The following is a 15007-nucleotide window of genomic DNA, read 5'->3' on the forward strand; positions in this document are numbered from 1 at the left end:
ATTCTCTGTCATAAAACAATCTGCTCTGTACCTATGGTATTATAGTGGTATAGTGAGCGGCCCAGGCAATTCCCCTGTGCAGTTGCCATGTCGCTGCCGCTGCAGCTTTACCAATTAATTGGTAAAAAAAGCACCTAGTATTAAAAACACATAAAACATTAGTTTAAATGGTTCCGGCTGAAGTGGTAGTAAACTGCCAACACAAAATTAAAATAGTGCCATGATGTGCTATTAGGCACAGCATATTACTGTGCAGATGCCCTGCAGTGTTGCAATGTCAGTATTTGAGCACTCTCCTCCATCACTGCTGCTTCCATCTTCTCCCCCCGTCTTCTTCCGGGTTTGTCATCTTCAGCCTTTTGATTTGACGGTCTGGTATGATGAAACTCCCATGCATGCGCTTGGGAGTTACTTCATCTTGGCATAGGACCTTGAGGAGATTGCATAGCTCAGTGCACACAAACACTGACATGGAGGAGAGATTATGACACAAGAGACATACAGAGTCTCTTCTGTCATAAAAAAAACGGCCTGTCAGCATTTTTATTGTAAGTGACTTTACTTCTGCTTTAAGAAAATAATAAACATCACTTAGGCCATATATTTTTTTACCGTAATTCTTCTTGTATTGATCTATTTCAGTACTGCTAATATGGGTATAAAAGGTTTCAGTGTTTTCTGTTTTTTACAGTTACCAAAATTCCATAATGAAAATAACCAGACCTACTACCCAAGTCCCCCGAAGACTGTGGCCCCTAATCCACTGTACAAGACATATGAAGAAACACCATCTGAAAGGACAATCAATTTACAAAGAAATGCAATCAAAGCTCAGTGGTTAACAACATACAAGCGCAGCTTTACAGGTAGATACAATAAACATTATTATTATACAGGATTTATATAGCACCAACAGTTAGCGCAGCGCTTTACAATATAAGGAAGACATTACAATCACAATACAATTCAAGACAAGATGGTAAGGAGGGCCCTGCCCCTGAGGGCTTACAATCTAATAGGGAGGGGTAAGTGATACATGAGGAGGTAGCTGTGTGGGGATGAATTGTTTGAGAACGTGATGGTTGAGTGGTAAGTTTGAGGTGGGATAGGCTTCCCTGAAGAGATGAGTCTTAAGGGATCGCCTGAAGGCAGACAGAGTGGGAGATAGTCGGACAGGTTGGGGAAAAGAGTTCCATAGGATGGGAGAGACTCTAGAGAAGCCCTGGAGGCGAGCATGGGCAGAGTTGACGAGGGAGCTGGAAAGCAGGAGGTCTTTGGAAGAGTGGAGGGGACGGTTAGGGTGATACTTTGGGACAAGGTTTGAGATATATCTGGGGGCAGAGTTGTGGATAGCTTTGTAACCCTGAGACAGGACATATATATATACAGGGGGTGAGCTAGACTTTCTATTATATTGAAAAGGAGTTTTTGTTCATTTGTTTTATTTGCTAAAGCAAAGCTGTTTCTGATGGAGCATTTTGAGAGAGAAAAAAAAACTTTTATTCACTACCATGGCTGGCTATTGGTCATAACTGCTCTGAATATTACAATAGATACAGCACTATGGCCACCAGATGGAGCTGAGGAGCATAGGATAGAAGTATTTATTTTCGGAGTTCTGCTTTAACCACTTCCCGGCCGGCCATTGTAAATAAATGGCCGGCCAGGAGCTCTCTAGATCTGAGCGGGCGTCTTTAGCCGTCTGCTCAGCCATGCCCACTCGCGCACGCGAGCCGGAAATGCCGACATTTGCAAACAGGCAGCGATGCCCGTTAATATACAAGCGATCCGCCGGCTATAGAGCCAGCGGATCGCTTGTATGAGGTCCCGGGATGTGCGCCCCCCTCCGCGGCTCCCCCCCTCCCGCTGTCACGCTGGTCCCGGGCTCTGCTGTGCCCGGTGCGAGCCCGGGACCAGCATACTGCCTCTGTCACAGGGGATCAGAGGGAGGTCGGTACACGACCTCCCTCCGGTCCCCTCTCCGCTGTCAGAATGCGGAACTGATGTATATTACATTACTTCCGCATTCTTGTGTCACTCTCCAGCTTCAGATGCTGGAGAGAAGCTGATGAAGCAGATCTCTGCTTCATCAGCTTCTTCAGGGGGGTCCTTGGTGACCCTCCTCACACACAGAAGATGAGTGACAAACACTGGTTCGTGTCCTTTATTTTTTGGGCACTTTTCTAAACAAAATATTTGCCTAAAATTCCACGCCAGGGAAGTAGTTAAAGGCAGGCAAAAAAAACAGAAATCTTGACTTTTGTAATTATTGTTATACAGGATTTATATAGCGCCAACAACTTGCTCAGCGCTTTACAAAAGAGTGGAGACAGTACAGTTACAATACAATACAGTTTCAGAACAATAGGGTTGGGAGGGCAGGACTTGGATAGTGATTGGATGTGGGGCTGAAAGGAGAGCTCAGAGTCAAGGATTACACCGAGTACCCTGGCTTGATGGGAAGGATTGATCGTAGTAATGTTGATTGTGATGGGGAAGTTGGGGAAGGAAAGACGGAGAGGAGGAAAAATTATAGGCTCAGATTTTGACAGATTGAGTTTGAGGTAGTGGTGTGACATCCATGCTGAGATGTCACTAAGTAGATTTGAGATACGTGAAGAGACAGAGCGGGTGAGTTGAGGAGTGGAGAGATAGATTTGGGTGTCATCAGCATAAAGATGGTATTGGAAGCCATGGGAGGCTATTAATTGACCCAGGGAAGAAGTTTAGATAGAGAAAAGAAGGGGCCCAAGGACAGACCCTTGGGGGACCCCCACAGAAAGAGGGAGAGGAGAGGAGGAGGTAGAATTGTAGGTGACACTGAAGGTGCGCTGAGATAGGTAGGAGATGAACCATGAGAAAGCAGAGGCCAAGGGAATGGAGTTTATTAAGGAGAAGCGGGTGGCCAACTGTGTCATAGGCAGCAGAGAGGTCTAAAAGTATGAGAACAGAGTAGTGGCCATTGGTTTTGGCAGTTAGTAGATCGTTAGTACGTTTTAGAAGGGCAAGGAGATTGTTAACTGTAAGGCCCCGTTCACACTGAGCGATTTATCGCGCGGTAATTCCCGCGATATCGTGGCTATTTACAGCGCGATATCGCTCTCCAATGCATGGCAATGGGGCTCTGTCCGTCGCTGTCGCGGTTCGTGCGTCGCTACAGCAGGACCCTTTTTGGAGCTGATTTTGCCGCGATTCTAGCTTGCTCAATGCAAGCATTTGCGCAATATCGCGCAAAATGCAAATCGTGCGACAAACGCGCAATTTGCGAATCGCTCAGTGTGAATGGGGCCTAAGGTGGCGGCTCAGGCAGTTGTAGACCAGCCGTTCAAGAAGTTTGCAGGTAAATGGGAGCAGGGAGATGGGTCTCAAGTTGTTTAGACTGGTGGGCCCCAAAGACGTTTTTTTTAATATGGGGGTTACCAGTGCTTGTTTTAGAGGGGTAGGGAAAGGGAGAGATTGAAGATGTGAGTAAGGGAGTGTAGGATAGAGCTAGAGGGTGACCGGAGTAGTTGTGAGGGGATAGGGTCCAGGGGGCAGGTGGTTAGAAGAGTGTTAGGCTGTGTAATGTGTTGGTTATCTGCGGGATGGTATTATGCTGTATTGGGTTTTATTCAAATGGAATTCTGCATGTAAATAAATAAATAAAAATGTCATTAATACTCAGATCACGGTGAAATGAACCCACTACAACTTGATGATTATTATGAGAAGGTAATCGGAAAAATAACAGGAAAAACAGATGAAAACACAGAAATGGTAAGATATATTCATGTATGTACTCATTATATAATTCACACACAAGCAAAATGTCCTAAATTATTGCCAGGAATTTAAAGAAAACTTTCCCTTGCACTGGGGCTACCCCTGTACAGAAAGGGCTAAGTGCTTGTGTTGTCAATGGGCTAAAATAAGTCAGTGCTCACCTCTCTTCCCCTCCGCTCCGGCTGTGGAATGTCCCTCAGCGTCCTCACGTCTGTTGGGGCTGCGGAGACCAGTCTAGCAGCCAGGAGGGACCGAGGATCATGTGAGTAATAGTTTTATTAGTCTCCTCTAGATGAAAATGAGCACTTAACCCTTGCAGGGCGGGGGTAGTCCCACTACAAGGGTAGGTTTTTTAAAAATTCTTCTTCACAGAGACTCTCTGTTTTGCCTGAGGAAGGGACCGTGTGGTTCTGAAACGTCGCCTGTGTTGATGTGACACTATAGCAGTCAATAAATAAATATTAACTAGAATTTATACTGGAGTACTAGTGACCTTTCTTTACCAGCATCCGCTGTCATTTTAGCACCCACCCGATTTTTTATTATTCGGTCAGGAGTGTGACGGGCTCGTATGTTATTTGTCCGTACGAAAACGCCACTAATCCATCAATGTTCATATGATTTGAAAAACGTTTTCCAGCCTGACCGATGGAGAAAACTCGGCCAGTTGTACAGTAATGCTGATCGTTCACTTCCCATCAACTGGCCAATTATCGTATGAAAACCCGATCTCCGAACGATAATAGCAAGGTATATGGGGACCTTTGGTTGCAACTAAATGGGCCCTAAAAGAAAACAGTAATATATCCACAATATCCAGTGTCATCTCACTGGAGCCACTGTAGGTTGTATTTCTTTGGTAGAGCGTTGTATTTATAAAACAGAAAAATAAATACATTTCAGTTTAGATTTGTAAATGTTGTAGTTGGAAAGCTTATAAAATGTATTTCTGTAATGTTATGATTTACCTTTTTTCAGAAGCCAACATTCTTATCGACTGTCCTTCAGGCACGACCAATCCTGGGACGCATTTCCCGTTTAAGAGAAGGTCGTCGGACTCTTGAGAAAGCGGAGAACCCTGAAAGTAAAGCAGTAAAATATAAACCCAGATCAAATGATGAGATGAAGACAGCTGCACATGCATCTTGTGCCTCTGACACTGCTGGTAACAGTGTGGATACCTATCACACAAATAAGGAGAACACAGAGTACTCATCCACAACACAGAAACATAAGAACCCTGATTTACACAAAATTACAGACACTGAAAAGACAGATGCTTTGTACAGAAGGCAGCTTACACCCGTACCAACTCATTATGATTCACAGTATAAACCAGTCCAGGAAGAGTTACCAGCTGGACAGGATCCATATATTGTCTTTGAGAGCTCTCAGCTCAGCAAACCATTCCTAAAAAGGTGTTCCACAAGTCAGGAGGCTTGTTCTATAAAACCACAAGATACCTGTAGTGTACCAAGGCACTATATTCACCAGAACACATTAAGAGCACAAAGTGCCATTCATAGATCTGGGAAGACTTTGCCCCATGCGACTCTACTTGCTCTCCAAGACTCCTACACAAGGTCTGAAGCTCATAAAACACTCCAGCAGAACTTCCCAGAAAAGACAAAAGATCTAAGGGAAAATTGCTATTCTGGAAGGAAGCACAAGTTTTATGGGTTCCATTCCTTTTATTTCCACAATTAACAGTTGTTATTAACAGTCAAACACTGCAAACCACACAAGAGAAATAAAACAACGTGTTGGATACAACTGGGATTGTAACAACCTGTAATTACTTGCATAAGCTAATATATAACAGGTTTATCTGATCATCCTGGTAACAACCATTTTATAGAGACAATCTATACTGTGGATGTATGGAGGCGGCCATTGCAAGCCTCTCCTGAAAAAAGCTAGTCATGGGCATAGTTATAGCTAGGGATGCACCAATACCGATACTTGTATCTGTATCGGTGCCAAAACCGAGTACTTGGGCAAGTTCTTGTCCTCGCCCAAATGCTCCGATGCCTAGCCCGGGTAGCTAGTCATACACGCTGCCCAGCTTCCTGATTGGCCGGGAAGCCAGCTCCATGTACCCTCGTCACTTGGTAACGATGGAGCATGGTGCCAGCTTCCCAGCCAATCAGGAAGACGGGCGCCGTGTATTGACTCTTCCACGGCTTCCTGATTGGTCGAGAAGCTGGCCAATCAGGAATACAGGCGGCGAGTCATTACTCGCCCCCCGGCTTCCTGATTGGCCAGAAAGCCAGCTCCATGCTTCCTCTTCACCTGGTGAGGAGGGAGCATGGAGACGGCTTCCTTGTTAATTGGGAAGCTGGGTGGCAGGTCTTTACACTCCGCCCGGCTTCCTGGCTAATCAGGAAGCCAGGTGGCGAGTCATTACACGTCGTCTGGCTACCTTAATGGGACTATCGGTGTTTGATATTGACGAGTACCAAAAAAAAATATTGGTACTCGATACCGAAAAACCGGTATCGGTGCATCCCTAGTTACAGCTATAACAAACCACGCATGGGCCCAGTAGATTTTGGGGGGTAGCACTGTCTGGCTACATAGTCATTTATGTAGAAAGATATAACTTTTGGCAAATACATTTGGATGCTTTTAATGTATATAATATTTGGGAAACTATAGAAGGACTCATGCCAACGAGTATTGTTTTAGTAAGTTTGACATGGGTTTGGAAAGCATGCCGAGCTCATTGACTTTACCTGAGCAGTGCACATGGCAGTTCAGAGTGTTTGAGCTGCCGTGTTTTGCACTGCGTTTCTTCAGATGCAGCATGTTCTACTGAGGTGTGTTTGAACTGTGTACAAAGCAGATCAAACAGGATTTTCCTGTCAAAAGGTACTTTTCATAATAGACGGCAATGAAAATGAAATAGAACATATGGAATGAAGGCGCATATAAGGATAAAGGAAAGACCTGCCAGTCAAGAGATAAGTCATGAGAACCATACTTATATCAGCTCAATGTTCATATTGATGTGCTGTGCAAGAACTCCTAGTGCCAAAGAAATATACATTGCCCAGCAAAAAAGTTTCCCCCAACTCTCTGAGCTCGGCTTCCCTGAACTTCCTGCACAGTACAAGATCACAAGGGAGAGCACAGTCTCCAGCAGCTGTCTATATACTAGCTTGGAGAAGGGAGGAAGGAGGAGTGTGGATTAGGTGTGAGAGGCATGACTTGCCAAGGGGAACAGTAATGTGCTTCCAGGAAAATCCAACTCAACCTATTGATTCTTCACTTAGGCCAGGGGTGTAAATAGGTTACATAGCACCATAGGGATGTGATTATAAGCCGAAGGGCCATGTGAAAACCATTTGGTGTCAAAGGGCATCTAACTGGGTAACCACACCATTTAAACCAACCACGATGCCCCCCCTTAATCAAAACATGAACCCCCACAGATGCATTCATTATAGTGATAAAGTCAAAAGATTTTTAAAGCATTTTCAAATGCTGATAAAGTTACTTAGACCTGGTTCACATCTGGGCGTTCAGTGAACGTGCGGCAATTTGTTTGTTTTCATGCATGATTGTTGCACGTTCCCTGAATTGGGCACAAAAACGTGAAATGCACTTGCAGTGCAATTCACTTCTAATGGCACCCCAAACGCGTCCTGCAAATTGCGTGATTTTCTGCTGCATTACCACATGTGCAAATGCAGGTCGCTCAAAAAGGTGTAGGAGCCGTTTTGCCGCACGGATATGACCCCATTGAAATCAAACGCACGTTCCCAGGACATGCGGCCCAGGAACGCTCAGGTGTGAACCAGGCCTTACAATGGAAGCTGCTTCTTGATGTTTAAAAGTTTTAGCTTCCTGTAGAATCAGCCGGTCCCCTGAGCTCTGGCCCTAATATCCTGTTTTAGGGTGGCTTCTTACCATTGCCGGGTCCTATTGAGCCACCCTTGTGTGTGCTAGTAAACGATGTGTGTCTCCATGAACACACTGATACAGCAAGGCAAGACACTCCCCTCCCTCTTGCTCCACACTCCTCCTTCCCAGGGATGTATCTGCCGCGAGGCAAACAAGGCGTTTGCCTGGAGCGGCAGATTCCCTGAGAGCGGCACTTGCTGTGGTTCTCTCCCCTTGATAAATTTTATTTATCAAGGGAAGAGAACCGGAGGCTATCGTAGCGGCGGGGACAAGGACGGCTGGCAAGGACGAGGACGGCGAGTTGCGGCGTTGTCCAGCAGGCAGCGGTCGTGATCGTTGGAGGGGGTTGTCTATGGAGGCTTGTGCTGATGGGGGGGCGGCCGTCAGTACGGGGGGGGCGGCATTGCTGTTTTGCCTAGGGCAGCAGCATTTGTAAATACACCGCTGCTCCTTCCTCCCTTCTCCAAGCTAGTATATAGACAGCTGCTAGAGATTGTGTTTTCCCTTGTGATCTTGTACTGGGCAGCAAGTTCAGGGAAGGTGAGCTCAGAGAGTTGGGGAATCTTTTTTGCTGGGCAATGTATATTTGTTTGATCTGGATTCATTATTGGAAAAAAAGGTTTGAGAGTTTAATACTACGTTTAGTGACATTCCTCTAGCTCTGTGACAAATCACGCTTGCATCAGTACAAAATAATGGCGGTCCACAATGCATAATGTCTATAGCCATATGCACCACTTGTCACAGAGCAGCTTTTGAATAGTGAAAACCCTGCTGGGCCCTAGGCAGACCGCAGCAATGAAAAGAGTTGGGTTATTTTATCCGAGGCCTTTAATAAAACTTAACTGCTTGAAGAGGAGGACAAGATTGCTATTTAACCTCTTGCCGTCCGCCCGTAGTAGAAAAACGGACGGACGGCACTGCCAAATATCTATTTTACAAAAAGAAGTCAACTTTAAAATATTTGAAATCCTTATCGCTTCTTTCTAGTAAATACCCTTCAGAACCAAAGGACAAAGTGCTTTAACCTTTACTAGATAGCACTCTATGCTACGTGATGTCTCCTTGTAAAGTGAAACTGTTGTAAAGTGAAACTGCGATTGCATCACAGACTACTCTGTAAGCCTATCAGCTGATTTACTGCACCTACTGCACCTACAAGTCACAAATAAATGACTGAGATTTCCTGAGGCCGCGGAATGTTACAGAGAACTCAGTACAGTGTGTGCTACATAATATCAACTGACCTGACCTGCCTGAACAATGATCAGTTTTTGTGATCGCACTACACCTTATAAAGTTAAACACTGAAATAAGAACTAATTACAGAACTTCACCAGCACCGTGAGATTTTATATGACCCAATGAAAAAAGTAATGTTAATCGAAACTATAATTTGTTGTATAAAAGAAAATTCGAGCTCTGCTCCAACCTCATTGTATGTATCCACTGTTGGTTCATTCGTACTTTTGTGTGCATTGATGCACCTTGTGTTAGTGCAGTCTATTCAGTTTAGGGCCTCATTCACACAGGGTGTGCTGCACTGTACAGCGTCTAGGACTGTTTTTTCATGTGCCCGGAGCTGTGGGAAAAAAGCGTGTGGGCAGAGCATGTAAAGGTGCCCTTGCGATTATTGTTTAAAAACTAACGGGATTGTTTTTTTTTACGATAATCGGCCAGTTGATTGGAAGCGAACGATCAGAATTACTGTACAACTGGCCGAATTTCCCCGATCGGTCAGCCTAGAATACTTTTTTCGAATCGTACTAAAATTGATGGATTAGTGGCGTTTTCATACCAAAAAAAATCGCAACATGAACACTGCACATGCGCAAATGAAAATCCAGTCTGTTGATCAATGAAATTCAGTGAGTTAGTATTGTTAACGAATGATAATCGAAATCCACATTGGTCTGTGCATGATGTGGTATTCGAGCGGAACACGGACGATGGTTCGATGACATGACGAAAGAAATCAAAAGATAATTGTAAGGTGTATGGCCAGCTTTAGGCCCGGTTCACACCTGAGCGTAGGAACGCGCGGTAAAACGCGCAACAGGTGAAAACCCATGTTTGCCTATGGGCATGGTTCTCACCTGCGCGTTTTACCGCGCGTACGATCGCTCTGTAAAACGCCATGCGCCCAAAGAAGTACATGAGCTTCTTTGGGGCGTATTAACGCCCGTATCCCGCTGTATCCATCAGGATACAGCCAAATACCCCCTCGGAAACTCGCGTTTGACGCGTGTTTCTTTTACTGCAAATCGCGGTAAAACCGCGCGGCAAAGACGAGTTTCCAATACGCTAAGGTGTGAACCCAGCGTTAGTCTATGGAGAGTGGGAAGTTGTGCGCCCTCACATGCTGCTTTTAGCAGCTCTAGCTTTTGACGGCTGAACACAGTGTACAGACCTGGATGCATCATGTCTGCGTCTGAGGTCATGTACGTCTGTGTGCAGCTGTCAAAACTCAGAGCTATGGGAAGCAACGTATGTGTGCACATATTTCCTATGTCTCCATAAACTTACACGAGCTTCCCACAGCTCCAGGCTCATCAAAAAGGCCCTTCACGCTGTATGGGTCAGCAATGAATGAGGCAAACATAGACCCTCAACACACCTGAACACATACAGCAGCTGAAATAACACACCTGCACTATACAACTTATCATACTGCACAGATCATTCACATCTGAGCACTGTGGTGCACTACAGTGCAGGTGCATCTTTTCTTACCGTATACATGCCTTTGAGAGCCGTTCAGGATGAACAGCAATGAGCATTAAAGCTTGAGTTTTAGCACTCAGAACTAAGGATGGGCTCGGGCGTGTTCGCAGCTCCACGTGCCGAGCGTGCCAGGAAGCTGACAGCACGCAGCGCCAATCACAGGTACTGAGACATTTTCCCGGTCCGCAGCTGCAGAGATTGGGAAATGTCTCAGTGCCTGTGATTGGCGCTGCGTGCTGTCAGCTTCCTGGCACGCTCGGCACGTGGAGCTGCGAACACGCCCTAGCCCACCCTTACTCAGTACCACAGGCCATAGATGTGAATTCAGCCTAATGCTGACAGAAATCACCCCAATGGAGAAACACACAGTAACAAACACCTGACAATTGTTCTAACCTTTTCCCACTCTTTCCAAAAGTAGAAAAAAAGGTTTTGACTGGTGTTGGGCTTTATTATAGTTCCCACTGTGTTACTGAACCCCTGGGGCTGAAGTTTAAAGGGTAAGTTCAAATCTATGTATAAAAGGTGACGTTTTACCCACGTTATTACTTTATATCTTCCTCAGGGAAGAAATGCCTCCGTTTAGTGAGCATGCAGTACATGCAGCCTAATAACACAATGGGGTGGGGCCTGTGTCCCTCAAAGGACTCCTAGAAAAAGATATTACGGTGACCACAAAAAATCTTCTCTTCTGTTTCGTCCATTGAGGGACACAGGATTGTAGTGATTCCATCCAATTCAATCAAATATAGAAATGGTCAGTACCATGCGAATGACAGTGAGAGTCCGGAACTGGGCAGACAAATGACATAACAGAAAACAAGTACCTTAAAGAAAGGCTTGAACTAGCAATCGGAGGACAACCAATCATCCACTTTCAGGAAACAAACAGGTGGAACAACAATTACCTGAACAGGAGAAATCATTGAGACCAACTGCTCAACGTGGTCAACAAAAATAAAAGCATACCTAAGCTTTGTCCTTTGTCATTGAAGCTTGGACAGATAAGGTATGTCCATAAAAAGACCAAACACCTAACAGCTGCCGACATAGGTAAAACACTCTTAGCCCGTGACTGCAGGGAGAGGAAGGTGCATATATGAAGAATGACATCTGGGAGAAAAGTCATCTCTGACTCTGACAAGAACCCTCTGTGCCACAAAGCTTGTAAGGAGCGAGTGCTAGTAATCCTGAATCCTTTGAGAGGAGAGGATGTGGTGATCAATCACACCTATAGAAAGGGTTAGGCAGGGGAAGGACACATTATAACACCAATAGGTGAACAAGGACAGCAGGAGCAGAAGGAAGAAAAGGAGTCCTCTCACTTCACAGGCAAAAGCGGTTTAGGGATGTGATAGCCATACCATAACCTGCCTGACCAGTATTGTATATTTGAAGGAGGGCATTAGTACTCAATGGGGAGAGAGGGGGGGTTGGGGTTGACAGAAGGCCACAAGTATTCAGTGGGATGAGAGGGAGAGCATTGGTGTTTGGTGGTGGGAGGGATGGGATTGGTACTGGATGGGGGCGAGCGAGAACACTGGTGCTCTGTGGGGCAAAAGGTAAGGCATTGCTACTCTGGAAGGAAGAGAGGGAACTGGTACTATTACAGTTTTTTTCCCCTTTGAATTGTGTAACTGATAAGCAATACGCATGCGCACTATTTGCGCTCACATAACGTTCTGAGCAGCAGCACCTAGAAAGACACCGCCTCAGTGCCCTTGCCGACGTCAATGGACAGCGCCAGTGGGCTTCCGTAATTCCTTGGAAAGCCCAAGCTCCTCCCTCTACGTCTGCTCAACCTAGCATGATTACGGAGACACGGACCAATCGAAAGAGAAAAGCCTAGAAGAGATTGGCTGAGCTGGTAACGCTGAAGGCAGGGCGGTGTAGACGTAACACGGAATACGTAAGCCTGGTTGCGCGGACACCGGTTACATAGGGCTTGGTACAGCGTGTCCTTGGGATTAGAGCGTTCGAGACGTGCTGTTGTGTACATCGTCCGGGTGGAAGAACATAGAGGGTGCGGTAAGATATGGAGGCCGGAGCCTTCTCTATAGTGACTCCTCTCTGCTTCTCGCTTTAGTTACTGGAGGCTTTTTATTAATTTTGTGTTGACCTTGTTATGTCCGGTCACATCGCAGTATCCGGAGCCGGTAAATGCCGCACCGCGTCTCCATCATTGCTGCCCATGTATGAAGCCTCGGAGCCTGTGTGAGCAGTCTACCTGCTCCGTATAATATGGTACATGTACGGGGGCCGATGAATGGTAACCGGGCAGGGAGGACACAGCCTCTGGCCGTAGATGGCGTCTACTCTCTTTGTGATTGGTGGATCATTCATTCTGACCTCACGTCACAGCGATGCCGGATACATTGTATCTATTTATCAGTTGTGAAGAAGGATCTAATGGCTGATCCGATAGTGGAAGGTCAGGAATATGTGTTCCCCGGTCAGTGTCCTTCCATGACCTGTACTGGCTCAGGCTTCACTCTGATGTCCCTGTGCTGCCTTTTCTGATGACCCTTCAGAAGGTCATGTGGGTCACCCGGCCTTCAGACAGGCTGGGAGGGGGAGGGTCTGCCTTTCTCTTCAGGGACCTTTCACATCTTGAAACTGAAATGTATAAGGGGGGTGCTATATCCCTAAATCTATCCAATAAATTGGAGATCTGATAGTTTGATCTCCAAAATCTTAATTGGATCATTTTCATCCACTACAATCCACAATATTTGATTGGCTGCCAGGCAGTTGAGTTGATGGAAATCCAATAACTTTTGACATTTTTGATTCAGATTAATTCTGTTTGTGATTACATTTTATCAGTAGGCTCAATTCACCAACCTATCACACCAGGATAAGGATCCTGTTTTTTGGGAAAGTGGCAGATATTTTCAGCTGAGTTGAAAATTAGTCACATGACTTAGATAAAGCTCCTCCTTAAAGGCATAGTCCACCTATTTCTGCATGTTTGCAAGGTTTTAATTTCACTTCCTGTTCCAATGATATTACTTCTGAAGGACAGGAAGTGAACTGAAGGATGGGAAGTGATGGGAAAACTCTTCTATAAGAACAGACCGCAATGAAAGGCTTTTAAGTATTGTTAGAACTAAGTACTTCTCTCAGGTATCTATTGCTCTCTGTGCCTTTCTGCCTGCTGATATGTGGTCCTTTCTTGCCCTCATACCAGAGGGACAGGAAGTGTAAGACATTTTTACAGTGGTGCCATAGAGAGGCATAATAAAACCTGTCAGGATTGTAACTCTTCCCCGCTGCGATTAAAGAATGACTTTCTTGGGCTATAAATGGGTTTATTTTGACAGAAGTGTTTTTATTTCCTTAGATTATAGCCATGGGAGACTGTGAGAAGGGAAAGAAGGTCTTTGTCCAGAAGTGCTCTCAGTGCCATACTTGTGAAAAAGGAGGCAAGCATAAGACTGGTCCCAACCTTCACGGTTTGTTTGGACGCAAAACTGGTCAAGCCGAGGGCTATTCGTATACTGATGCAAACAAAAACAAGGGTAAGTGATGGCATTCATGCAGTGGCCCGTTTCTATGAATCCCTTGGAACTACAATAACCTGCAAAGCTCTCCAGCATCTACCAGTTGGCTCCCAGCATGTCTGGGCTCTAAAAGGGACTTCAGGGAGGAAATATGGTAACTGCTCTTGCTAGGGGGAATGGGGTCAAAGAGGACCTGTTGTGTGATTTTATTCCTGGATTGTCAACTGAAAGACCTCACACACAGACTACCTTCTGAAAGTGATGGCAGCAACTGTTCCCATCACTCCAACTAAGGTGTCATGCTTGGGACTAAGTATAAGATAAATGGTTGGGGGTATAAACGTTTCACAAGTAGGCCGCCACAGTTATAAAAAGAAAACTTCAGATTGCTGCAAAGGCCAAATCCTGAAGGGTTCTCTTTAACTGCTTGAAGACCAGGTGTTTAGATCCCCTACCTGGCCAGGCCATTTTTCAGTGTTCAGCGCTGCAGTACTTTGACTGATATTTATTCCGCCATGCAGCGCTGTACTGAAATTAATTTTATACCATTTTTTGGGGACAGATAGAGCTTTCTTTTGGTGGTATTTAATCACCACTGCGGGTTTTATTTTTTACTATATTCAGGAGAAATTACTGAATTTTGAGAAAAAGTTTTTTATTTTTTTTACATTATGCTATAAAACAACTATTACCCACTTTTATCAGTGTTCAGCGCTGCAGTACTTTGACTGATATTTATTCCGCCATGCAGCGCTGTACTGAAATTAATTTTATACCATTTTTTGGGGACAGATAGAGCTTTCTTTTGGTGGTATTTAATCACCACTGCGGGTTTTATTTTTTACTATATTCAGGAGAAATTACTGAATTTTGAGAAAAAGTTTTTTATTTTTTTTACATTATGCTATAAAACAACTATTACCCACTTTTTTGGTAAAATATAAAAGATGGGGTCACGTCGGGTAAATAGACACCAAACATGTCAAGTGTAAAAATTGCGTGCACTCGCAAAATCGCAAAAAACTAGCATACCCAAAATTGGCCATAGGCGACGCTTTAAAAGCTTTTACCGCTCATCAGTTTAGTGTTATCAGTGATTGATGGCCCTAGAA

General features: G+C 44.9%; 2 protein-coding genes across 4 annotated transcripts in view; both read left to right on the plus strand.

Annotated features, from left to right (window-relative positions):
* Positions 1 to 5469, plus strand: part of CUNH7orf31 (chromosome unknown C7orf31 homolog) — a 35538-nt gene extending 30069 nt beyond the window's left edge. The window contains exons 7-9 of the mRNA XM_018573376.1: positions 692 to 866; positions 3665 to 3756; positions 4741 to 5469. Coding sequence (XP_018428878.1) covers positions 692 to 866; positions 3665 to 3756; positions 4741 to 5469 — 996 coding nt within the window. The remainder of the gene's footprint in view (positions 1 to 691; positions 867 to 3664; positions 3757 to 4740) is intronic.
* LOC108802029 (cytochrome c) overlaps positions 3416 to 15007 on the plus strand; it is a 17754-nt gene continuing 6162 nt past the window's right edge. The window contains exons 1-3 of one of the 3 annotated variants that reach the window (XM_018574075.1): positions 3416 to 3428; positions 3490 to 3496; positions 13736 to 13913. In XM_018574075.1, the coding sequence (XP_018429577.1) occupies positions 13745 to 13913 (169 nt within the window). In that variant the 5' untranslated portion in view covers positions 3416 to 3428; positions 3490 to 3496; positions 13736 to 13744. Of the gene's footprint in view, positions 3429 to 3489; positions 3497 to 12298; positions 12421 to 13735; positions 13914 to 15007 lie in introns of those variants that run through there. The other 2 variants (XM_018574015.1, XM_018573951.1) reach the window with 2 other exon arrangements.

This window comes from Nanorana parkeri, unplaced genomic scaffold, assembly GCF_000935625.1.
Source record: "Nanorana parkeri isolate BGI_ZX_2015 unplaced genomic scaffold, ASM93562v1 scaffold4, whole genome shotgun sequence".
Classification (NCBI taxonomy): Eukaryota; Metazoa; Chordata; class Amphibia; order Anura; family Dicroglossidae; genus Nanorana; species Nanorana parkeri.